Raw genomic sequence first — 26,691 nt, forward strand, 5'->3', positions numbered from 1 at the left:
GAATACCTCTCCATGTTTTATTTATAATGAGTCAATAAAGTGTATGTTTGCATGGAGAATACTTTGACATGCTGCCTCTAAGCTGAAGTGACAAAAAACAATGCTAACTTTTAAAGTGGGATGTGCTTTGGATCTAGGACGCCTGGCATATGCACCACAGCAGGTCTCTTAATGGAAGGCACTGACGTGCCTCAATTCCTTGAGTTGTTTCATGGTCTTTGAGTGAGCCTTTTAAACTGCTGGGGAATACATAGTTGTAGGCACATGCATACCATCTCTGTCTTGGAATAGTCACAAATTCAATATTGATAATGTTTGAGTCAAGTGGGAAATAGAAAGCATTAACAGTCGGTATGTGATACAAATTTTATCAGTGAATTCCCAAAAGGCATCCAAGACAGATAGGAGGAACAAAAAGAAAATAAGTCAGAATGAGCAACAGTAGGGGCAAAATCTTTCTCATTAGGAAAGTGAACAGCACTGGAAATACAAGGTCTTTCCAGGGTTTATATTGGCATGAAACATTTCAAATGTGGATGTACTTAGAGAGGTTGGTAAAGTGACCTCTTCCTTCACCAACCCCTCCAAGTACACTCACATTTGAAATGCTTCATGCTGATATAAATGATGGGAAGAACTTGTATTCCTTCTTGTAGGAAGGATATTACTTTAATCCAAGAGTGATGATTGCAAAGCGTTTATCTATTCTGCAACAATTTATGAGATGACTGAGACACTTCTAATGGATGGTCAGTAGTCTTAGACATCTTCAATATCTTACAGCTTGTTCAGGTCTCACAGGAAATCATGCCCTTTGACCTGGAAGGAACCCCTTTAACCTGAGTATTACTCCAGGGCTGCTTGTTTTCATGCAGCAGTGAGGAACTTTAACTATCCTTAAAGGGAGTCTTTTATTGCTCATCATGTAACAGGGAAGAGCCCAGCACTTGGGGGGGGGGGCGAGCGCCTTCCAGGATTAAGTGATGTGAGTCTGTGAGCATGGCTCAAATTGAACTTTGCTCTTCTTCACTTGGTTTGAGCCAGCAGAAAGTGCTTCCACTCATGCAAGGCAAGGCATATATTTTTTTTTTTTGCCAGTCCCCCTTACCTGCAGCTTCCCCCCTTATGATATTGCATAGTGCTCCAGGAACAAATTTTTAGGGGGCACAGAGACTTTGGTGGATAGAGGAGACAGTAAAAAACAGGTGCTCTGTGTTGTGCAACCATAAGTGCTTTCTGCTAATGCACAGTCACCAGTGGAGAAAACCTATTCTATTGCATATTGTTATGGGACTGGGAGTTGGGTTGGACGGCCTCTCAGAATCCCTTCCAACTCAATGAGTTTTGAGCTAAGATTTCCCTGAATAGGTTCTCTGTCGGTGTAGGTTGCCTGACACATACCTGATAAGAGTCTTGGAGTCTTATTAATAGCCCTGGTAAAATTGCCCAGTACCTTCTCTTTGTTAGGGAAATTAGCTGGTGGCTCTCTATAGCTGGCCTTAACAACAGTTGAGGAACTGACCAGGGACTGTTCTGGGAGAGATTGACATTTTAGAAAAGAGAACATGTCTGCCTTCAGCCACCTCCTTCCGCTTGCTGGAGATGATGTCAACAAGCTTTGCATGTGAAAAAATTGTATTTTTGAGAAAGGTAGATGAAGAACAGGTAGAGAGCTGAACTGGCACTGGACATATGCTCTGGATGACTTCCATCGTTGCTTTTCTTTCTGCCCGGAGATTTATTAGTTATTTGGTATGTATTTAGTATGCTGCGCCACTGAACTCCAAGCTTCCGTATCTTGAAGTCCCAATAGCTGGGACAGCTAGTTGTCAGGGATGATAGGAATCGGTTTTCCAGATGTTTCTGGACTACAGCTCCCATGATCACCTTGGCTGGTGAGAGGATGAAGGGCAGTATACAAATTTAAATAAGAATAAGAAAAGCAGCAGCAACTGTCCCTGGGGATCCCCAGCGCTAGAGCTGACATCACTACAGTAGCAATTACATGTCCTTGCAGAGTCTAGACAAGACGACCTGCCAGAAGTCTTGACAAGGAGACCTGCAAAAGTACAAATCCCTGGGCAGCCCATATTGCTTTCACAGCTTGGATAATAATCTTTGTTTTATTATTTGCCACTGGCTACTTTCATATATTCTCTCAGGTGGCGTGTCAACCTGCTCTCTCATAAGTTGTTCTCTTCAGAATGAAACCTTTACTCAGCTGCCACATACACAAAATATCTTGCAGTGAGAGCTCATCCACAAGATAATCCCAAACTGCAGAAAATAGGCCACCCTGAATCCCCAGAGGATTTTGTCAATATGCATTCGCCCCATAGACATCAGTATGCTTTTAGAAACTTGCCCGAGGTTGCAAAATTATTTGCACATAGAGTAAGGCCAGTATAGACATGGCACCATCAATGTAGCTAAACCATTTCTGTGTAGCATTCGGCAGGGCCAGTGTTTTAAGTAAACTGTCGTTTGCAGCAGGTCACAGCAGAAAAAGGCTTCTCTACTATGTGCTAAAGATGCTTGTCATGAAGGGGTTGAATAATAGTGAGACTGGTGGAGCCAGTTTAAGTTGCAATTTCAGCTGAATTTGGGGGAACCACTTGAAGCATCCGCTGTGTTAAGCTCTTTCAACTGCTTTTGTTTGATTTGCTCATTGCAAATCAGCTGCAAGTCTGTAAATTTTTGATAATAAATCTGATTTGCAATGGGGGTTGATTGCAACTGTAGGCTGCTTCTGGTACTGGAGGCAATACGTTTAGACTAAACTAGATGCCATTGGCAGCCATCTTTATTAATTGGTCAAATCCCTTTTAAAGGTATCTAAGCTGATGGTCATCACTGTATCATGTGGTAGAAATGGCCATAATGTAACCTCCCAGGGCTATTGTGAGGATCAAATGGGGTGAGGGAGAACCATGTACACCAGATAGAAATGTAATAAATTAAAAATAAAATAAATGTCCATACACACATTTGTGTGATCATGGTCAATACCTTTTGTATCTTTATTTCTGCCGTTTTAACAGTTTTCTAAGAAAAATGTTGGAGCCTGGATCAAGGAAGCAGTACCAGACTCAAGGGGAAAACACTGAGCATTTTACTGCCCTAAAACTCTGCTTACCCTTAAAGCTGTATCTTCACGGAGAAATATAGAAAGGAGGATGACATTGGGAAAGTAAAGTTTAAACATGTAAGAGGCGTGAAATAAGCAAATGAGGGCAGATAGGAAATGCAAGAAGAAGTCTGGAAGCAGGTAACGCTAATCTGCAGAATCAGTGGGCGGGTGGGCAGAATCAATTAATTACTTAGAACTGGAAAGGTGAAGTAATCCTCTTTTCATTTAATTTAAATTCCCCTTAATCCAAATCTTTTCTCCCTTGGGTAGGGCAGTGCACTTTAAAAAATAAATAAATCCCACAGTGACTCCTCACTTAGGCGGCGGACATATTTTGGTCACCTCAGTTCGTAGCCGTGTGAAGCAAAGGCGGAATGTGCACCACACAAATGTGACTCCTGTCAAAAGTGGACAGAGAACTTGGTTTTACAACTTTCTGTCTCTTATTCTGCTTGACAGGATAAGAAAGCCAAAGATGGCACCAGCTTTGCCTTGCCTTGCGTTGGCATAAATACCTGGCAGTTATGTCTACTTCTTTTTTTTTAATCCTTCAACTGAGATTATCTGTTTAGGAGAATGATCCACAGTGCTTTCATATTCACACACACACACACACACACAGAGAGAGAGAGAGAGAGAGAGAGAGAGAGAGAGAGACTGTATATACCATTTACTTTAGTATGTTTTAGAAATCCACTCACCAATTCAGAAGAGCCATTCCTGACAGTGCCAGCTCTAGGCTTTGGAGGAACTTTGGGCAAGAAACTCCATGGGCTTCACTGCCTCACTAGGACCACATCCTCACTAACAATTTCACCAGCTGCAGTTACTGCCCCTCATCAGTGCTATCACTGGCTTCCTTGCCAGCCAGCCAGCCAGCAAGGAAGTGGGCACTGGCACCTACTCCTTTTAAACTGTCACTAATACCATGGTTTGGACCAGAGGGAGAAGAGGTGAACAAGCACATTGCGATGAAGAAGGGAGGGAGCAGTTCCAGGGGACTCTTGTCAGTGCCCCCATTGCTGGGGCAGGGACTCTTGGTAGGTACCCCAAAATGCTGACTGCTGATGCCAACCCAGATCCAGAAGATCAAAGTTCTTTAGTCAGCAAACATATATATTGGTGAACCATTTTTCCTGATGATGAAGGGCAATTTCTTCACTGATATTTTTTAAAGGATGAATCATTCAAAATTCCAATATCATAACTAATGTTAAATTACATTTAGAGAGGGAAATTCTCACAACGTTATTTTTTAAAAATGAAATATAATTTCAGTATTCTGTTACCAGCTACTGAGCATGCCAAGACAAAATTGTTTCAATGTATTTCACCTGCTTAACCTGAAACTAAATGATTCCTTCTTACCTGTGTGGTAAAACTTTCCTGAAAATCCAAGGTTGAAGGTAAAATTTGCAACCTGAGTGCGTAGTAAAGTTTGAGTCTCTAGTAAGGCCTGAAACAAATAAGAAATAGCACGCATTTAGAAAAAAAAGCCTCTTTTTTAAAACTGATGTTTCTTGGGCTATAGCATTTAGAATCCTTGAAAATATGATCATATATCAGTGAATTCCACTTCCCATCTCTAATCTAACCTAGAAACAGGTACAGATAGGTAGCCGTGTTGGTCTGCCATAGTCAAAACAAAAAAAATTCCTTCCAGTAGCACCTTAAAGACCAACTAAGTTAATTCTTGGTATGAGCTTTCATGTGCATGCAGTGTATCTGAAGAAGTGTGCATGCACACGAAAGCTCATACCAAGAACTAACTTAGTTGGTCTTTAAGGTGCTACTGGAAGGAATTTTTTTTGTTTTGACTAGAAACAGGTGTAAGACTTATGTTAAGGAAAACTAACATTACAGTTTAAAATTTATCATTAGATTTTATAAATTTGCATTGCAATCACCTGCATGTTTATCCAGAAGCAAATCCCACTTTAGTCAACGGGAATTACTCCCTAGTAAGTGTGCTTAGGGTCACAGGCTAAGTTCAGTGACCACAGAAACTCCTAGTGATGTGGTGATGACAGAACATCTGGATCTGGCTCACTGTTTGAATTGAGGTCTGTGTTTTCTCCACCTGTGTTTCAAATTGCATTTGCACTTGCTGTATGCACCAGAGAGGGAGCTGGGTTAACTTCTGCCAATGCACATTAACTGATTTGTTTCCCTGTGTCTTCAACACTTCTCCCTGTGTCTGCAACACTCCAACACTCCTATTCAATGAAGTAGTCATTTGTGCAAAGGGACCTTCCTCAAAATTATCTGATGGACTGGATTTAGGTTGTCAATTTGCTATTAATGTTTTAATCTTATAGTTCATGGGTTGCCAACACGGCACCTATGGATGCAATGGTGTCCTTGATGTCTTCTCCTGAGATGCACAAATCTCTGAACCAATTACTCCCACCCTTACTGCCACGAGGCCATGAAGTGGTTTGGGGCGGTTACCTTTTCTTCCCTTGAAAAGTACATACAGCTGAAGGAGGAAGTTGGAAATATGACGGTCTTCCTCACTTTCTCTTTCAGTTCTATCTACTTTTCAAGGCTCTGATCAACTCTGCTGCAGTGTCCAAAGGAAAGTGGCACCCACAGCACTCACTCAAAAATCTTCATGTGCCCTAAAAATGTTGGCAACCGCTGTTTTAGGTACTCTGAGATGTAAGCAGTCACTAGATTTATTAGAGTTGGTCAGTTTGGATAGCTCAGTTGGTTAGAACATGGTGCTGATAATGCTCTAGGTCAGTGTTTCTCAAACTCGGGTCTCTGGCTGATTTTGGACTACAACTCCCATCATCCTTAGCTAGCAGGCCCAGTGGTCAGGGATGATGGGAATTGTAGTCCAAGAACAGAGAGACCCAAGTTTGAGAAACACTGGTTGTGGGATTGAGCCCCATTTGGGACAACTGCATTTTCCTGCATTGCAGGCGGTTGGACTAGATCATCCTCAGATCCCTTCCAGCTCTATGATTCTATGAATCCCATTCAATTACCGGTATATTTTACGTAGGTTAACCACTGTTTCTAAATTAGTTGCTTGTCAGTCTATTGAACCATAGGAGGAGCAAAATGTATACATTTAAATTGAATCAATGTGGTTAATTTTTTTTTTTGCACGTGCTTACTGAATTTGTATTCTAAAACTGAATGTAATTAGTGGATGCGAATGCTTACATTGTCCTCTGTATAAAATAAATAAACCACATTGAACAGCAAATATTAGTATTAAACTCTCCCTTCACTTTGCCCCCCCCCCATCTATTCTAAATTAGATGTAATATGTGCTTAATACATTATTTATCTGTTCTTAAAGAAAAGTATTGGAAGTCAGTAGCCAGCATTCAGGGAAAACAATCAGATTAAAACTGGTATGATAGGAAGCATATGGCAGCAACATCCCAGAGGCACACTCAGTGCTGCTATAATATTTAAAGTTTGGCGGTGTCATTACTTCTAACAGCAAGGCTGGGGTGGTTTGGAAGCAAAACACGCACACATACCCATAAGGGAGGCATGTCTACATACTTAAGTGGAGTCCCTAGGTAAGTAAAAGTATGCAAGTTTATAAACTAAAATAAAAAAAAAGTTTTAACAAGCAGCCACCACCCACCGTAAGAGCCTGACAAGAATCTGCAAATATTGAAATGTTGCAATGAGTGTTAATTTTTAGAAAGAACAATAGTAGGGAAGATGGAATTGGTTTGCTCAAACGCCTAACAAGCTGAGAAGGCATATTTCACGAGCAGGTAAATTAGGTTGGGAAGGATGTATGCTGTAAGATCAAAACACTCCAGAGATATTTCAGGAGGAAAGAAAGGGGAAAACACACTTTTTCTGTTTCCCATTCTCTACAACCCCCTTCTCTTACTGCCATAGAGTTTTAAAATGCTAAGGTTCAAAGCTGGCAGCCAGCCTAAAGTAAGTGGGAATGGACTGAGAAGTATAATAAAAATTATGCTTCTCGTAGACTTCAAATATGAAATCATATTTGTTTTTAGATACTTCTACCCCCTCCTCCACCCATTCATGAGTTTAGCCATTTCCCTCTCATTGAAACTCAACGTAGTTTCAGGATTTTTTGTATATATATATATATTTTAAAGAACAGAGTCTTTCAAATCTGGTGAAATAAATATTGCTTCTCAAGGAAAGTATAATCAGGAATCTTTGCATTCAGAAAGGCTCACATCAGAATGCCTAGTTTAGCAGTTTGTATTCAACAAAGGCACCAAATGAAGCACTTCAGTCACTCAGAATCTTTGTGGAATTGTTGGTTTCATTATATTAATTGCTTCTCTCCTTTGTTCGTAGGAGTATGAATCTCTCCTCAGTGTCCATAGGATAAGTCTCTTTATTTATTTATATCTTGCTTCCACTCAACAGCATTTTAGATTCATCCGTGTAATTACATTTTGTAGGTTTGAGTTGCCTTGTCTTTATTCTTCATAATTGTCACATTTATTAAGGCAGGAGTGATATTTTCCCAAAATGTCCTTGTTAATTACAACTATCTCCTTCATTTGCATAATAAACTTTTTTGGGAGGGGTGGGCGCTAGTTCTCCGGGAACATTTCATGGCTAATAGGAAGCAATTTGCTTTCCTTTATTAAGTACATTAAAACTTCATGCCCCAGACATCATTGACTGTAAACATTTGATTCTGCTCAAATTTAATGCACCAAGGCTTTTTGCTCTGCCATATTAGCTTTATTTATGTGCTGTGTTCTGGATTGTTAGCTACTAATGAGACTTCAGCTCTTATTGCTCTAAGGCCTGAAACACTAACCTCATTTTAATGAGATCATTATTTGCTGTCTTCTGAATGGAAGACAACAAATTTGCCTTTTAATTAAAGGTCAAAACACCTCTAGCTAAGGAGAGTGAAGAGGTTATCAAATCCTTAGAGAAACCAGAGGAATAGCTTTTTTCTCTCTGCCTTACTTCTGCGCCAAGAAAAGGGAAAACCAGACTGGGTGGGCAATGATTCCTCTGGCACAGGAAAGCTCTAAATATAAGCTAAGTGATAACAACACTAAAATGTGGGAGCTATGGGTCCCGAGACGTTGTAAAAAACAAAAGTCAGCCAAAGTAATTAAAGAGGCTTTGCTTCTAACCCAAAAGGTCTGCCTCGATCAATACCTCTCTTGAAGCCAGATCCCTTGTTTGCATGAGGAATAGTTTATAAAGGTAAAGAAGACAGGTGCCGGATTAATTGAGTAACCCCCCCACCTAATCTCATATTTCTTATCAGAAAATGGAGGCAAGTCTAATCAATAACCTGAGCCATTTTAGTATCACATGCATGGATGTGACTAATTGAATACTTATTTTGTCTATGTTGTAAGGATATGCAGAGAGATATGGAAATGCCATGGAGACTAGAGCTAGTCTGCACATGCCTCTCTTTCTGTGTGTGTACCTGGGCAGCCGGGTTTAATGGCTCAGTTACAATTACAACCTTGAAATCTGTTCTACAATACAGCTCTCAAAAAGGGGGGAAACTGAACGATAGAGTACAGTGGTACCTCGGGTTACAGATGCATCAGGTTACAGACGCTTCAGTTTACAGACTCCGCTAACCCAGAAATAGTACCTCAGGTTAAGAACTTTGCTTCAGGATGAGAGCAGAAATTTAGCGATGGCAGCAGTGGGAGGCCCCATTAGCTAAAGTGGTGCCTCAGGTTAAGAACAGTTTCAGGTTAAGAACGGACCTCCAGAACGAATTAAGTTCTTAACCCGAGGTACCACTGTACATTTATATTACACCTTTCTTCCATCATGAAACTCAAGGCAGTGATTGGCAGGGGTGAACGAAGCATGAACGATACCTGGGGCGGGGCAAACCAACAGTATGGTGTATGCATGGCACCACTACGTACGGCACATGTGCGTGCCATCCGTTAAGCGGCGGGATCATCTGCTCGCGGCTGCAGCCGCCGCTCGTACGGGTGGTTTGCTGACGGTGCCGCAAACATCTGCGGGGCTCTGCTCTCTCCCTCTGCCTCACGCGCCCAGCCCTTTGCCCTGCTCCATCAGAAGAGTCAGGCGTTGGGTGTGCAAGAGAGGGAGAGCTGGGCAAGTCACTCTCTCTTTCCCTCTCTCCGCCCACACGTGCCACCCACACCCCATCCCATTCCGCCCGAGACAGCAGCAATGACTCTGAGGCAGTGGTGGTTAGAGCAAGAGCAGATGTGGGTGGGGATGGTATGCCTTGGGGAGGCGGTGGCCTTTGCCACCCCGTGGGGTGCCCTCTTGTCACCCTGCCAGAGATGGTGCCGGGGGCGGTGCGCTCCCTCCGCCCCCCTTTCCTACGCCACTGGCCACACATCCCATGAGATCGATGCTGTTGAGCTCAACTGAGAGGGTGCATGTGGTAGACTCAAATAAGAGGCTGGTTCCCTTGTGCTGAAAACAAAGGGATGCACACTCGGGGTTCTTTCCACTCCACACTCCAGGGGACCTGGAGCCTCTGGAAGATCATGGCAAAGAGGAGAGATTAACCTGGTCCCATCCACTGGACAGTGAAAGAGCAGCTGCAGAGAGCTTGCTTACCCTCTCCTGACACCTTGAGAGTAACACAATTGAAATGCAGGGTATAAACCATCTAAATAAATAAATAACAGCAAAAAAGAATAACACATAAAGAGCCTGCTGGATCAGGCCAATGGTTGGTCTAGTCCAGCATCCTCAGTTGGTTAGAACATGGTGCTGATAACGCCAAGGTTTCAGGTTCAATCCCCATATGGGACAGCTGCATATTACTGCATTGCAGGGGGTTGGACTAGATGATCCCCAGGTCCCTTCCAACTCTCCAATTCTATGATCCTGTTCTCACAGTGGTCAGCCTATGCGAAGCCCAGATGCAAGACCTGAGGACCTGGCTTGTTCACTCTTATAATTTGTGAAGCTAATCAAGAGCAAGACTTTCCTTTACAGGAAGCCCTTGTCTGTGTTCCTGGATGCTTGAACACTTCCAGAAACTGAGCTTTACATATACTCGTTCCAATTATATTTATATTGTTTCGTGACTACATGTTTGCTTTTATTGAACAGATTGTCTAAATATTTTTTGTAAGATGCTACAACAGCTCTAGGGAACAGGGTGTACACTTTAGTAGTTTGGTAGTTACTTTAAGACATTTTAAAAGCCCCCCCCCCATATATAATTAAAATATGTGTCAGAATCCACAACTTCAGATTTTTGGACTTTCATGGTATTCTTCATGCTTTCTGAAAACTGTGGAGTGGCACAAATAAAAAGAAGTTTTATCAGCTCTTTCCCATGTTAGCTGTACTGTAGATGCATTTTCTAACATGGTCATATTTCTAAAACTGTCTTTATTCAGTAGAGAGCAGTACTTAATTGACCTCTTACTTAATATTAATAGATGATGTACAGACTGGAAGAGTAGTAAAAAATAAAATCACATTTTCTCCCAGCTCTTCACATTAGAAGTAGTAGTACTGGTACCAATAAAACCCCTTGTGCTGCTCTTTTGTACCTCTAAGAATCCGAAAACTGTCTGGAATCTAATTACCCATAATTCAGGGTACCTGCCTGCAGCCATGCCTCTATAGGTTACCAATTTCTGCTGAGCGAGATGAATGGTGTAGCGTGGAAACAAATGCACCAATTACTCATGAGTTATTGACCATCGGTATTGTTACTACTGCAACACCCTATTTAGTTGTTTGCATAAAGCTGCTGATAATATCTTAAAAATGAATGACCAAGAGAAAAAGTTTGCCACTTTTCTAGGAAGACAAGTGAGATATATGAGGCAGGAGCCTTTCCTAATTAAGAATTGTAGACACCCAGAGTTAAATATTACTTATGGAGGCTGGGAAGAATAAACTACCTTTTGGGGCGCAAACTCCTACAAGTAATTCAAAATACATTTTCATTATTTCGTCCAGTATGGTCACTATAAACGGTGATGCAATGATATTCTAAATCTGACATAGAGTATTGTCTGGCCCTTCACACTGATCCCAGTAATATTCCTTCATTTTCAGTAACAGGGTCATTTCTTTTAAGGAAACCAGAGACTCTAGGTTAGTAAAAGAGAATCAAGATGATTGAAGATTGGAATTCTGGGACACAGGAAAACTGCTGGTTCATCCAGAAATACATAACCATCTATTTCACATGGCTGAAATGAACGGAAGAAAAGGGCATACCTCAGGCCTGAGACTCTAGCGCACTATTTTCTTCCTGCTTGAGACTTGGCATCACTTATTGGCAGTAATAGCAGTTACTACAGTGTATCTGGAAGGATATACTGCTAGGTCTCAAATCTTGCTGCTCAATCATGTCAATGGCATTGCAGTGTCCTCGAGAAGTAGTGAAACACTTTCGATTGTGCGGTTAGAAGTCTCACAACCCATCCATTATCGAAACCCTTTTATACAGGGTGGGATAACTTCACTTTGGAGAGATGACAACAGAAATCCACACTAGGAAGCTGAAGGTAGGTAAAAATAAGCCTTGTAATGCGGTGCTGGGGATTTAATAGCTATAGCTAGTTGTATCAATGGTGACATAGCCTAGTAAGCTTATCTTAATTGAGCCTTCATCAAACCATGAAAAGAGAACCTTGAAATCAGTTATACCCTTCAGCAGGAAAAAAAAATGAAATGTTAATATTAAAATAATAATAACTTTTCAAGGAGAGAAATAAAAGCATCAGTGAAAGGAAAGAGGTACAATTAAAACCCAGCATTTAATGGCCAGGATACAAGCTCTGAATGTCATGCCTTGTGCGGATATTTCTCTTTGCATCCTGCCTTTCCTGTGGACACAATGCATTAGATAATGACGATTGTGGGTTCTAGAGTTCTTTATGCTTAATGCTCACTGTGCCATTTTAACCTCTGGAGCCATCTCAATAAAATTATATTTTACTGTATGCTTGGCACGTGGTTTGTAAAGCATTTTGAGAAGATGCGTCCTTGAAAAGTGGCATATAAATTTATTAAGGGAAAATAAAATTTAATATTATGCCAAATTGTATAAACTCCACTATCTTAGCAGCCCCCACCTCCTTTCTTTTAGTGCTGGATAGCACCATGATGAATGGAGAGCTGGACCGGCAGGAGGAACTGCTCTAAGATAGGGACTCCCCAACTGGACATTAATATACAGTGGTACCTCAGGTTAAGTACTTCATTCGTTCCAGAGGTCCGTTCTTAACCTGAAACTGTTCTTAACCTGAAGCACCACTTTAGCTAATGGGGCCTCCTCCTGCTGCTGCCATGCCGCCGGAGCATGATTTCTGTTCTCATCCTGAAGCAAAGTTCTTAAGCTGAAGCACTATTTCTGGGTTAGCAGAGTCTGTAACCTGAAGCATATGTAACCTGAAGTGTATGTAACCTGAGGTACCACTGTATTTGGGGTGAATAATAAAATAAAATAAAATATATATTTACTGTTTTATACATGTTACTTTTTTGAGGTGCTGTAGAACATTGAATTCCCCTCTTAGTTTTCTGAAGGAGAGAGTAAGAATGTGTTTTAATTCCAAAAGAAAGCCAGGTGAAAATGTTCTCTCAAAACATTTCTAGTTGGAGAAACTGCACCCAGTTTCTTCAGGGAGAGAAGAAATTATCCAATAAGTTTTCAGAGGGGTGGACGCTCACCATTAGCAGTGGTAGAATTACAACTCCATTCTTTTTTCCTAAGGGCCAAGTAGTAACAGCAACTGGCTTGAATGCCATTTTGAATCCTCCATAACTTAAAGTCTTTCCGGGGGAAGGGCAGTGGGAGGATAGCTGCCACAAAAAGCATGGCGAAGTTTTGGAGAACATTCAGCAAAGTAACCTTCCTTTCAAAGCTGGGATGGAGGTAAAAGAAGGAAAATGTCACAATTTTTCTCATAAATTCATCGTCTAGGAAATTTTGGCTCAGCTATACCCTTTACCCCAGAAAGCACAGTGGGAACCCCCTGGGCAAATGTGGACCCAGACTGCAGTACTAATTGGGCTGCCCTGCAGCTGCAAATATGATACTTGCCAATTGTTTTGAGAGCCGACTGAGCAAATATGTGTATCTTTTTAATTGAAATAATTATAACTACGGAACCAGTTTTATTCCAGAAAACAGCAGCAGCAGCAGCATTGTGCTCCAGGAATCAAAAGCTGGGGAAACACTGATTTAAATCATTATGAAATATTCATTATTTATAATTAAAACGTTATTTTGGGAGGAATTACAACCACTTGTGGGCTAAATATAAATGAGATTGTCAGAGAGGGGGGGGGGAATCATTTTCTAACAATACACAACCCACTGCTTTTCCTAGTTTGCCATCTGCTTAGTTTTCCACATCTGAAAATAAATAAAAATGATGAAAATGAGTTAATGTTTTATACATCTAACTTTTGAAAGCTAAAAAGAAAGAAAGAAAATTCTTCAGGCCATTTACTGGGCCCACTAGACTTGTTTTCAGATCCACTAAAATATAATCGGACCTTTCCTCTCAATTCTTTATTATTCCTGTAAATTATTTATTTAGGTAACCTTGGTTTGTTTGTTTTTAATCCCTTCACCCTCCGTTGCATTTATCTCAAACATTTATCTTAAACTCAGTAATCTTAATTCTTTGCTCAAAATTTACTGCTTACGAACCTGCCCCAGTGGGAGGTACATGGCCTGTAGTGATATATGTGTTTTTAGCACCTCATTTCTATTGCACTCTGTGTTATGAGAGAGAGGGGGGAAGTTACTGGAAGAGTGAAGACATCTTCAAATCTCCAATTTTCCTGCAGTTGTCATGAGAGGTTGTGTTTCCTGTGGACTAGATTCACCTAACAGGATTCTCAAAACCTTTAAGTAATAGACTCTAGGCCTGTTCTTTCCACCACTGTTAAGTCCAAGGTACAAATTAAACAAATATAGGAGGTCTTCCTTTCCTTTGCCCTTTGCCAGATAGTTACAATGTTGCAAAATTACTGGGTAGTATCCAACAAAGTCAGTGTTCATGGAAGTACTTCCACATGTACCATGACAGTTCCTCTTCCTCTCCCAACTTGTCCCCTAAATATGTTCTTGGGTTTCGCTCCAACCCTCTGAAGCAGATTCAGGGTGTGTTGGGTGGGAATGTAATGAGTATAACAATCATATTCATTAGAGATTTATGGTATGGATGGAGGAATGAATGTAGGCCTATTTTTAGGCTGAAGAACACCACTCTAAAATGGAGCCTTATTAAGACTTGTGGGATTGGTAAGGTTGGCAAGCGAAGTGAGGAAGATGTGCTGAGCTCATGAGACTTGACATACAAACAGACCGATAACAAAGGACGGGTGTTGATCAAGATTGACTAATGAGGATGTGAGGAACTACGTGACAAACAACTTAGACGAGGAACTGATGGCGGTGACTCACCAGAGCTGGAATGTCTGGTTGAAAATATATAAAGTGGAAAAGTTTGCTGCAACCTGTCCTCTTGCCATAGCCTGATCAGCTATTGGTTAGAATTGGTGAGTATGATTGAGAATGTGTGTGTGTTAGGGACTGTGATTTTGATGTGTACAATACAAGTGTTTTACTGAGTTGCAACTCTCTGGGTCTACTTGTGTTTCTTTCTCCTAAAGAACCAGCTAAAAACGGATCCAAAAAGAACCATTAATTTGTAACAGGACAGGGAGAGGCAAAGAATTCCCATTACACAGACAGAAGTCCTTGCGCTAATGAGATTCCTTTGTTGGATACAACCCACTGACTGTGAAGAATGCATCACATTTTCACAATAATGATGTCCAATTTTGAACAGCTTCCTTTAAAAAAAAAAGCAACACGAATTATTTACATAACTGCCAAACATTTTCTCAGAACAGAGTTGGCTTTAGGACTTTGGAAAAGACGCAAGGCATGAGGGGATGGAATGGACACAGGACAGAAGCAGACCAGAGTTCTCTACCCATATAGATCATAGTAACACCACATACTAAGTACCAGGTTGTATCAAGATGGCGTATGCTACTTTCAGCAGAGGGCGATGCAAAGCCTAAAATAAAATGACAGCAAACATCCTGTGGTGTTGTTGCCTGAGAGGTTTCCCCAGCTTCTTCATGCCTTCTTATGGGGCTTGCTTTCCTTCCAAGGGCTCTAATGGTGAATCCATCTTCCATGGCCTCTGAAAATGACCATGCTACTGAAATATTTTGTTCACCTAACCTCAACAACCACTAAACACTAGAAGGGATGAGCATGCAGCTGTATGCACATAACACATAAAGGTGACCATGACAAATCAGTGTTGCTAAAGGAGACTCCATGCCCTGCAGTACTAGTCTTCCTGTTCTTGTTGTTTGGTTGTTTAGTCATTTAGTCGTGTCCGACTCTTCGTGACCCCATGGACCAGAGCATGCCAGGCACTCCTGTCTTCCACTGCCTCCCGCAGTTTGGTCAAACTCATGCTGGTAGCTTCGAGAACACTGTCCAACCATCTCATCCTCTGTCGTCCCCTTCTCCTTGTGCCCTCCATCTTTCCCAACACCAGGGTCTTTTCCAGGGAGTCTTCTCTTCTCATGAGGTGGCCAAAGTATTGGAGCCTCAGCTTCAGGATCTGTCCTTCCAGTGAGCACTCAGGGCTGGTTTCCTTCAGAATGGATAGGTTTGATCTTCTTGCAGTCCATGGGACTCTCAAGAGTCTCCTCCAGCACTATAATTCCAAAGCATCAATTCTTCGGCAACCAGCCTTATTTATGGTCCAGCTCTCACTTCCATACATCACTACTGGGACTAGTCTTCCTAAAAATCCTAAATTCTTTTTGCACATCTTTTTAAAGCTCTGCCCCGTCGCTGGGGCCCTTGCAGTTGTGTTGATGTTTCCATAATACGTTCATCCCATGCTAAGAAGTCCTCTGAGAACAGAACAGACATCTAGTTTGCAATTTAGGAACCTTCCTCATCCCCAGCAGTGACCTACTGCCACCACTCCTCTTTCTGCTATGTTAGAGAGGGAAAATCTTGCACATACAGTGATGTAAACATAGGCTACTGCTGTGCCTTAATGTTTCCTCTATCAAGAACACAAGGCTGGAGAATAACTATGTGGCCTAGTGGTCAGAGTGTTCAATTAGATCTTGGAGTTCAGATCGGGAGTTCAGGTCTCCATTTTAGCCATAAAACTCACTTGGTGGCCTTGTGGCAATTTCAGCACAACCTGTCCCACAGTATTACCGTGAGGACAGACTCTCTCTCTCTCTCTCTCTCTCTCTCTCTCTGTGTGTGTGTGTGTGTGTGTGTTTGGGGGTGGGGAACAAACACTATGCACAACACCTCAGGATGGAATGGCAGGTTATAAGTGCAATACAAGACAAAAGCATAAAGATGGAGGCCAAATTCAAACCACATATAGGGAAGTTGCTCAAATAAGAGAGGAGAAAAAAAGAGATGCGAAAGTAAGACATCAACATGGGATATTACTTTGATCCTAGATGAATTACTAAAGGCAGGCTTTTTTAAAAAAAATGAAGCTGCTTTCACTGTAATTTTTCCCACAGCAAATGTGCCCTCGGCTAATTACATAAATAAAGCATTGGTGCAGCCTGAGCAGAGAATAATATTTTTTTATTATTATTTTAAAAAGCCCAGTTTTTTATTTAAAAAAAATCAGTACCACCGTCTATTGTTACAGCCTATTCACAATCTATTGAATCACATCTAGAGTTTTGTTTTGTTTTTAATGTGAGACACAGTGATACTGCAAATAAATCCCAGTTGTTTGATGCAAGGTAAAAAAAAGAAAAGGTATTCAGATAAATGGCAGAAATTGCAATCTGTCTCCAAGGAGTTGCTAAACCGCAGAATATTCTTTTTCCTATGACTAGGCTAAGTGCTTTTCACCCCTTACACATTCTTTTTCAGTGAAGGGTGCATTTTCCAGACTTATTTCCTTACTGTGGCATAATACATGATGAAGTCTAATGTAACCGGCAAGAGCTGTAAGTGGCATCAGAAAAATCCCTGAATCAGCCAAAAGACTTTCCATAACTACCAAAGCTTTGGGCCACTTAGATAGTTTTAAGTGATACACTCAGCAGTTTCTAAATACAGAGACAAGGGCAGCAACTCTCTAAAAGGACAAAATGGAGGCAGTCCCATCAAGATAAGGTCTGAATGGATAAACTTGAAATTGCCACATGTGTTTAGTAGAATCTCTGGTACAATATCAACCTTGCTAAGATCTTCAAACATTGCTTGATTTGATTATGCTCTGCAAGCTGCAATCCTGCACCCCCTTACCTGAGAGTAATATCCACCGAACACAATGGAACTTATTTCTGAGAAGACATGTACCTTTGCATTGCAAGCCAAAATATAAGTACCTGAGAGAATAATCTGCAATGAGCATGATGTGACATTGCTAGCACTGCACTGTGAATGAGCTATGGCCATTTACTGTATTTCTATTTTTACACCAGACATGAAAAGAGACTATCATGCCCATTTTACTGGTATCAAACTGAGTCATATGCTGCAAGTCTATGCATGGTCATTTGGGAGCAAGGGCCAAACATGTGACAATGCATGACCCCAGTCTTGAACATGCTCCTGTTCTACTTTCTGCAGAAAATCACCAGCTGCCTGATGCTATTTGTGAGCTTGTATTGCATCAGGGACCAATGGCTGATCCAAGAGCAAAACTAAACATGATGTTCCAAATGTACTTTAGGATTGTAACAATCTAATTAAACCTGCAAATAGCCATTGGAGAGACCAGTTAGGATTGGAGTTCCTGCAGAGGAGAAAGGGGAATTAATAATGCTTTCCTCCTGTGCCATGGTTTCTATGAAAAGTGATTTCTTTTTTTTTTAAAAGATATTTATTAAGATTTTCAAAGTATTACAGAATGAAAAAAGAAAAAAGAAAAATACAAAATAAACATAGTTAAAAACAATTCCATCTTTCCATTACTTATCTTTCATTTGCTTGTTTCCCGGACCTCCTCACACCTCCCTTTTTTGTATTCCAATTCAATTTGTTAGTTCAGCAAATCCTTTCCCTCTTTGTTTATCCTAGTCTTTAATCTTAAAATATAGTAACATTAAATTTTTACCTGTTAATAATCCATTTTTTCATATTCCTTATAGCATTATAGCTAAAAACCACTTAACTTCTTAAGAAGAAAAGTGATTTTTTCACCCCCAACAGCGCCTGACATAAACTCTCATTGGCATCAATAGATGCCATGCCAATTGGGAGAAGGCCATGAGGCCCTCTGCCAACACGGGGAGGCCTGGCAGGTCCCTCCCCTGATGCAAAGAGGTCTGGTGGGGCTCTCAGCCCCTCAAGATTGGGGGGCTCAGCCCCATACCTGCATACTTGTGGGAGCTGAGTTGTCCTTATCCCCATGAAGTTGGTGCCTATGTCTCCTTCTCTCTCCCATCCAGACAACAAAGAGGCATTATCAGAGTTCAAGCACACAATCAGGCCAGGCAAAAACATTCAAGGTACCAAGCAGGACCAGTGAGGTGTGTGTGTGGAAACAAAAGCCAGAATGCATGTACACGCCATCTCCCTTCCCACCACAGTGGTACCTATTTGTCTACTTGTGCTGGTGTGCTTTCAAACTGCTAGGTTAGCAGAAACTGGGACAGAGCAATGGGAACTCATTCCAATGTGCAGATTCAAACTGCTGACCTTTCGTTCGGCAAGCCCAAGAGGCTCTGTGGTTTAGACCACAGCGCCACCCACCAATCAGAAGGTCGGCAGTTTGATTCCCCGTGATGGGGTGAGCTCCCGTTGCTTGGTCCCTGCTCCTGCCAACATAGCAGTTCGAAAGCACGTCAAAGTGCAAGTAGATAAATAGGTACCGCTCCGGTGGGAAGGTAAACGGCATTTCCGTGCGCTGCTCTGGTTTGCCAGAAGCGGCTTAGTCATGCTGGCCACATGACCCGGAAGCTGTACGCCGGCTCCCTTGGCCAATAAAGCGAGATGAGTGCCGCAACCCCAGATTCGGTCACGACTGGACCTAATGGTCAGGGGTCCCTTTACCTTTACCTTTACTAAAGGCAAGGAAAGGAAGGAAATGACCTGATGCCTGCAAATATAGTTTTGCAGACCAGGGGATAAACATGTCCAGTTAGATCCTGCATTGCACTTCTCTTTTAATCTAGGAAGACCATGATGGGCTCTCCTGGTGTTGTTGGTTTTGCTTATTCAATTTGCATCTCATATTTCATTCCCAAGGGGCCCATGTTTTTGGATGACAACTCCCATCATCACTGAACACTAGAGAGTTGGAGTCCAACAACTTCTGGACTACAGGTTCTCCATGCCTATATTAAGGGAGTCAGGCTCCAATTGGATAGGCCAGGGGTGAGGAACCTCTGGGACAGTGGCTGATAACACCCCTTTAAAACTGGTTCATGGGAATGGGTTAGAACCTCAGAAATAGTGAGCTTACATACAGCTGTCTGTCGTTAAGACTTCAAGGCCAGTGTCCCAAGGTAATAGTGTGGAAGAGGTGAACGCCCATGGTCTAAGTTCCCATAAAACCTGGATTGGTGGTAGCTCTTGGCAGCCAGCCAGCCAAACCAAGGTCAGCATCTATTTGGGCTTTTGACAGCATCTTGTTCCATTGCTCAGCCTAATGATATTTAAGTGTAAGTGTTTATGTTAATTATCTGGATAAGTTAGGGTTTGTTTTCTTACCTTCTGAGCTATTTTAATCTATGTAATTATTTGGAGTTTTTTCCCCTCTCTTGTAGAGTTTTGTTTTAGTAAAGTCTGTGTATGATTTTATGAAATTTGGTGTGGACCATGCTTTTAATCAGAAACATGCTTCTGCACCACATAAAGATATCATGGTGGGTTTCATTAGTCCCAGGATTTACATGCTTCCCCTTCTTTGTGTACCCAAGCTGCTTCTCAGCTTTCAGAAGAAACCTCTGCCAACTGTTAATGGATATCCAATCTACAGTGGCCTCCCAGAATTATTTACGGCACCTCTGGGTTGCTTTTATTTCCGGATAATGTAGTAGCAGCATGTTTCCAGTTACAGCAGAAATAATGATGAAAACAAAAGGGAAACCTTATTCCCTCCCCTAATAACAAATACAGTGAAATTACACTTTACAATACTACAGTGGTGCGTTTATAGCGCTCTTGGATCTCAGGATGAATCGCGCAGCAAACACATGGCAAGCATCTGTAATATTCCAGAACTCACACTATGGTTGGATTACTATTTTTACAAAAGGGGTTGGGGAGAGAGAATAGGAGTTAAATTTATCATCAATCTGATACTGCACAACCTAGTTAATTTGCAGTGATATTGGGAGAGACTTGCTGGGAGAGCAAAATCAGTGGGAGAGATATGGGGTTGGGGTGAAGTTAGCAGGGAAGGTAACGTGTTACAGGTATATTTTATTCTCGCTTAAATATTTTCAGTGTGGCATTCTAAATGTTTTGTAAAAGTGGTATGAATTTCCATTGCATTCATAAATCCAGAATGTTAAAATAGACACAGGCATTTAGGTTATAGCCAAAGACATTATAAAGGAAGCATATTAGTACCAATTTGACTCACTGACGAATGGTTTTTAGTGGAGTTATATAATGCCATCAAAATACTACTTTTTAATTCTGTGGTTGGCAGATTATGTTGCGTGGGAGCAATGGAGGTGGGGGGTGCTTGATGGGGTAGTAAATGCCATATCTTTGCAAAATTTGGCTCAGAGTTGCAGCTAATCTTAGCCACAGTTTTGGAAAGGATTTTTGTGAGAGTTGAGTATGAGCTGTTTGTTGGAAGTTCCCAACTTGGGCCCCATCTGCATTATAGATGAAGTTGTATCATATCACTTCAAACAGCGATTGCTTCCCCTAGAGAATCCTAAGAAATGTAGTTTGTTAATGATATTGGGAGCTGTTAAAGGTAAAGGGACCCCTGACCATTAGGTCCAGTCGTGACCGACTCTGGGGTTGCAGCTCTCATCTCGCTTTATTGGCTGAGGGAGCCGGCGTACAGCTTACGGGTCATGTGGCCAGCATGACTAAGCTGCTTCTGGCGAATCAGAGCAGTGCACGGAAACACCATTTACCTTCCCGCCAGAGCAGTAGCTATTTATCTACTTGCACTTTGATGTGCTGTCGAACTGCTAGGTTGGCAGGAGCAGGGACCGAGCAACGGGAGCTGACCCCGTTGCGGGGATTCGAACCGCCGACCTTCTGATCAGCAAATCCTAGGCTCTGTGGTTTAACCCACAGTGCCACCCGCGTCTCCCTGTTAGGAGATCCCTCTTCTCCTTTCAGAGCTACAGTTCCCAGAGTGATTTAACAATCAGTGCCTCCTCCCAGGGAACTCAGAGAATTGCAATTCTGCCACTGAAATTAATGGACCTAACTTAGCCATTTTCATTCATTTCAGTGGTTCTACTCTGAGTGAAACTTAGTAGACTACCAGACTGTGGGTTTTCTCTCAAAAAATGCACAGTCAAACCTCATTTGTCGAATGTAATCCATTCCAGAAGTCCATTCAGCTTCCGAAATGTTCGACAACTGAGGTGCGGCTTCTAATTGGTTGCAGGAGCTTCCTGCACTCAATCAGAAGCCATGTCAGACGTTTGGCTTCCGAAAAACGTTCGAAAACTGGAACACTTACTTCTGGGTTTTCAGCTTTCGGGAGCCAAAATATTCCAAAATGGGAACTGAGGTTTGACTGTATTTAAATGTATACATAACTGAGATCTGTTTTTTGAGATGCCGAAACTGCATCCCAGCATTCAGGGAAGTGTAAAAAACTAATGGATGTGAATGAAAGATCAAATTCAACACTTATACTGGTTGCAGCTCAAACTATGTCTGACTCCTGAAATTCTGAACATTGCTAGTCCACCTATCTGAACACAGGTTGGACTATTAGCAAGAGAAGAACCCAAATGTGATGCTCCAGAGGAAAACTCAAACAATATTTTTCAGGAGGGAAAATTTGTCATGTGATTCCATCCTAGTTTTGTCTTTGAGAATAATTTTTCATAGCTGAAGCTGAAAACCCTTCACGTGAATCTTATTTTGCACAAAGTGCATGGTGCTGAGGCAAACATACAGTAAGTTTCCTCTTGACATAGAAAGAACTGAAGTGAATCTCATTTTCTTTGAGCTGTTCCCAACTGCAAGTGCTGAAGAATTGTTATCATGTCATGCCAAACTGCTAAGTGATAAATTCTGGAATACATAACCCAGAGAATTTATATCTATTCAATATGCCACTGTAGGAAAAAATAACAACAACCTCAAAGTAGGGGGAAATGTTCTTTCAACAGAAATTCTAGAATGTTCTGGTGGATGATATGGATATTAATGTTATGCTTGAATAGCATATACACTAATTATGCTTCTGATTCTTGGGGATGTTAAATGTAATTTTTTTAAAAAAACATGCATTTCTTTCATTGGCTTATCCCCTCAAAAGTATTCCTTGACTAGTATTACTCATTTTTGAAGTATATTTTTTATACCATTTTGCTGTCTCTCCTAACATTCTACAATCAAAAGAGTCCTTCATCTTTCTCCACAGAGGGAAAAAAAAAATCTGAGTGGGTATGCTACCATTGCCTGAATGAAATCTGTTACTTATGACATCATAAAGACCAGCTGAGATCTCAAGTTCTCTCAGACATGTTTTGCTGTATGAAGGTATTTTCAGAAGAAAAGTTTCGTGTGTGAAAATCAAATCAAAAAGTCACTTCTTTCAGAACATAAAGATTAATGTGAGAACTTAGCATTATTGAAACTGCCAAGCTTAATATTTGCACGTTGTGCCCATCACAATGAAAGAGGTATACGTGTGTCTTCTTTTTCAATATCCTCAGCATTTTAGACTCTCCTTCAGTTCATTGTTCCCCACTTTGAGGTTCATCCCTGTTTCTGTCTCTCTTGCTCAAAAAGCAAGGGAGGATTCCACACAATTCCACATCACCTCACAGGTTGAAAGCACGTGTGAGATAATCATGGAGTCCCTGCAGCTTCCCCCACCCTTTGACCTGCTCCCTACAACTGATGGACATGCCTGCAGAAAGCTCCAAATTTGGCAGCTATGTGTAGACACACTGGGTTTCTTCACAGTAGAGGAAATCTGGGTCAATCAGGATTCTCCTTTATATAGAATAGTGCTTTTCAACCTTGGGTCTCCAAGAGGTTGTTGAATTACAACTCCCACAACACCCAGTCAGCTTAGCCAAAGGGAGTTGTAATCCAGAAATATCTCGAGACCAAAGGTTGAAAAACACTGATGTAGGGGAACTCTCGGTATGTTTGGTAGGTACTTAAGCCCCTTTACATAGTTTTTGAATTGTGAAGCCATTGGGGCAGGGTGGGGAATTGGCCCATACTTCTAGTTTATGGAGCTAGTCAGCAGTGAGACGCCTACACACATAGTTTCAATGCAGAAGGGGATCACATGAAACCTTATCATATATGCTAAATAGCGTCCCAAATACTTTTCTTTTCTTTTCTATTCTTTTCAAGCATGCCTCATGAGGTGGGAAAAGAGCAGAGAACTGGTGAGGAAGAGAAGGGTGCTTAAACATTTACAGCCTGCCTCACACCACCCCACACCACCCCATCCAGTTCAAAGCACACATTTGTCCTAACATTAGCCTTAAAGATGTACCGTAATTTGTCCTCCATCACAAAATAATCCACTCACCAGTCCTTATTAGATTTAAGTCAGGTTTCCTTTGGTTCCTGAGTCCAATGCACACATACCACAAACTGGTTGAAGGTGTGTTAAAATTTATATAGTGATTACGTTAGCTTTCTATATAACATAGTTTCCCATGGTAAAAAGGCTCTCTCACTATACCGGGACAGATCAATTGCTGAGACACAATAATTCAAATGTTTGCTACGGTGGCACTGGAATTGCATCTGCACAAAGGACATGCAGATAACAGAGCTATTAAATCCATGAATAAGATATAAGGCCAACAAACAGGAAGCGAAGGCTAAGCTAAAACTGATATTGGCGTCAAGCTACTGAATCGAGAATGGCACGGCAATAAAAAAAAAGAGCAAGAATTTAATCTGCCGGCTGCATGTGTTGCTAGCAGCCTGTGTAGGGCAATAAATAAATGGATCGGGCTGATGCATAATACATTGATGGAAAGGGAAATAAACAAATTAAAGAAATTCTCCTGGTGGTAGAAAACTGAAAACATTTTGAGAAGACTCCGAAAGATGCAGGAAATGAAAGCATAAGCATACTAGCCGCTTCACCACATTCTTCCCATGGCAGGGAACCTGTGGTCCTTTAAGATGTGAAATAGAGCTCTGTTTTAAGAGGAAGAGGTTGGGAGCCAAAAGCTGCTTTAGGCCAGCCCCAGTGCTTGTGCACACTGAATGGGATCACTGACCTCCCCCACCTTTTTATTTGAGCAGCTCCCTGTGCCACATCACACTGCTTCAGCTTCAAAATTCAGCTCGCTGTGCAGGATAGAAAGCTGCTGGTGTTCAAGAGACATTCAAGAGCAAAGCACCTTAACAGCTGTGCTTGTTTGACTCCTGATCCGGGAGTTAAAGGAAGATTGGCTCTAGAAGTTTTACTGTTCAAGTTACATAGCCTTTCTTGAATTAACCATTGCCCAGAGCAAGCAGTGCTTGCAGGAGTCAACGCAGGGGGTACTTTGTGTTTTGTACAGGGGCATCTATCATTTTATACTTTTAACATCTCTACTTTTTAGACGTTTTGAAATGTTTAAATTATTTTATTTTTAATCATTTTGTTCTGTCACCTCCATTTTTAACCTCTCTGTGCCTCTTTGGGGGAAAGGGTAGCACAGAAATACAAATAAATAAATGTGTAAGCCACTCTGGATTGTCTTGGGCAAGATAAAGGGACTAACAAATTTAATAAACACACACACACACACACACACACACACACACACACACACTGGATAAATAGGCTTACTTCACAGCTAACACACTGGCAGAAGTTTGAAAAATCCCTTCTTAAATTGTTTGCCACTGACAACATGATTCTCTCTATCTAGTTCCATTTAAGTACCATCTTTTCTTTCCTTAGTGTACTGCAAGAAGGGAAGGGATATTCTGTGCAGTACCTGAAAAAGACTTCTTCGGGCCTTTACTAAATGCTTCCTACTCTGGATTTTGATTTCCTTTTCCAGGTCTCACCCATCATTCTGCCTCTCTTGTTTCCATTGTAGGCACTTGCATTGCTGAGTTGGTCTGCTGCCTTTAATTAAGTCTTAAAATTCATGCTAGCTTGGCTCATTGGCATGTAGTGGAAACCTTGAAGACATGCCCCCCTCCCTTCAGCATTTTTTTTTTTTTTTGCTGTTTTTGCAGGGAGTTGCAACCTGAAAATGGCCTGAGTCCCCTTGCATCCTTTCTGCTTCTGACTTCTAAGACTTTGCTTCCTCCTTTCCAACCCTTGGGACTAAACTCTGAGAGCTAAATGAGATTAGCTTCTCAGTAAACAGGCACGGGAATGGGTTGTACAAGGTGTGAGGAAGAGCCCAAAAAGTCATAAGAATTCCTTTCTTAAAACAATGCACCCATTGAATAGGGTTGGGGGAGAAATTCAACCCACTTTGCATTGAAAAGCAATTCTAATTTGAACTTTCTGAAGCAATTCGCACTTTTCTGAATTTTGCAATGTGAAGTGATGCATACAAAAATGCATAGACTAGGGCGTAGTGAGTGTAAATATGCATTTATTGGTGCAAATAACATTCAAAAATGTTTTGCAAAAATTTATCTATTGGAATAAATTTGCATTAAAATGAAGAACTTTCACAAGGGCTTTTTAAAAAAGAGCAAACCGATATGGAACTATGGAGAACAGAACTCAACAGTGGAAAAATCTGAGAAATTGGCAGATTTACCCACTGCTACTGCTGGAGCAGCACGTGGATGATGCCAAATATCTGTTGATGTTTCAAAACTGACTGCTGCTGATTCTGTACAAGAATGCCCAGGCAGTAAAGTGTAAGGAGTTTTGCTCTACAGCCACCATTCTCCTCTCTCTCCCCATCTGTCTATTAGGCATACACTCCAATGAATTAGTAATGCTCCTGTCTGAACTGGGTTGCTTGGAAATTTCTTGTATAATGATACTAAGTGGTGCTGTTGGCCTGAGAGCTATTTCTTCTCCATGCATTTAGAAGACAAAGACCTATTTAAAGAAACATAAGTAATATTGTTACTAGCGGAAGTGCATTACAACTGACATTCTTCGTGAAGTGTTTATTGCAGCGCTGAGTGCTTTTAAGACAATAATTATGACTGCTCTTTAAGTTTAGATTAGCTATCCTTTCTGCCATGGCACTGATTCACAACTTAATGTGTTGTTTTCTGATGCAGGAAACAATGGGTGGTGGTTGTTTCCCCTTTTTCCTGTTGATTAATGTGCATTATTGTTTAAAACACAGGTTAATGTAGAGTTCTATGAAACATGACAACAGTTGACTTCGAGATGTTCCATGCTTTTTAAAAAAATGAAAAAAGTGATTCATCTGCTGCAGTTGCTTCATTGCAGAGGCCTATTGAAAGGAACCTGGATAACATGCAACAATTCCAGCACGTTAAG

At 41.3% G+C, this 26,691-nt stretch overlaps 1 protein-coding gene across 3 annotated transcripts in view; it reads right to left on the reverse strand.

Annotated features, from left to right (window-relative positions):
- Nucleotides 1-26,691, reverse strand: part of NDST4 (N-deacetylase and N-sulfotransferase 4) — a 133,381-nt gene that overhangs the window by 64,458 nt on the left and 42,232 nt on the right. For all 3 annotated transcript variants that reach the window (XM_028743691.2, XM_028743692.2, XM_028743695.2), the window contains one exon: nucleotides 4,499-4,586. In XM_028743691.2, the coding sequence (XP_028599524.2) occupies nucleotides 4,499-4,586 (88 nt within the window). The remainder of the gene's footprint in view (nucleotides 1-4,498; nucleotides 4,587-26,691) is intronic.

Source organism: Podarcis muralis, chromosome 9 (genome assembly GCF_964188315.1).
Source record: "Podarcis muralis chromosome 9, rPodMur119.hap1.1, whole genome shotgun sequence".
NCBI classification, from domain to species: domain Eukaryota; kingdom Metazoa; phylum Chordata; class Lepidosauria; order Squamata; family Lacertidae; genus Podarcis; species Podarcis muralis.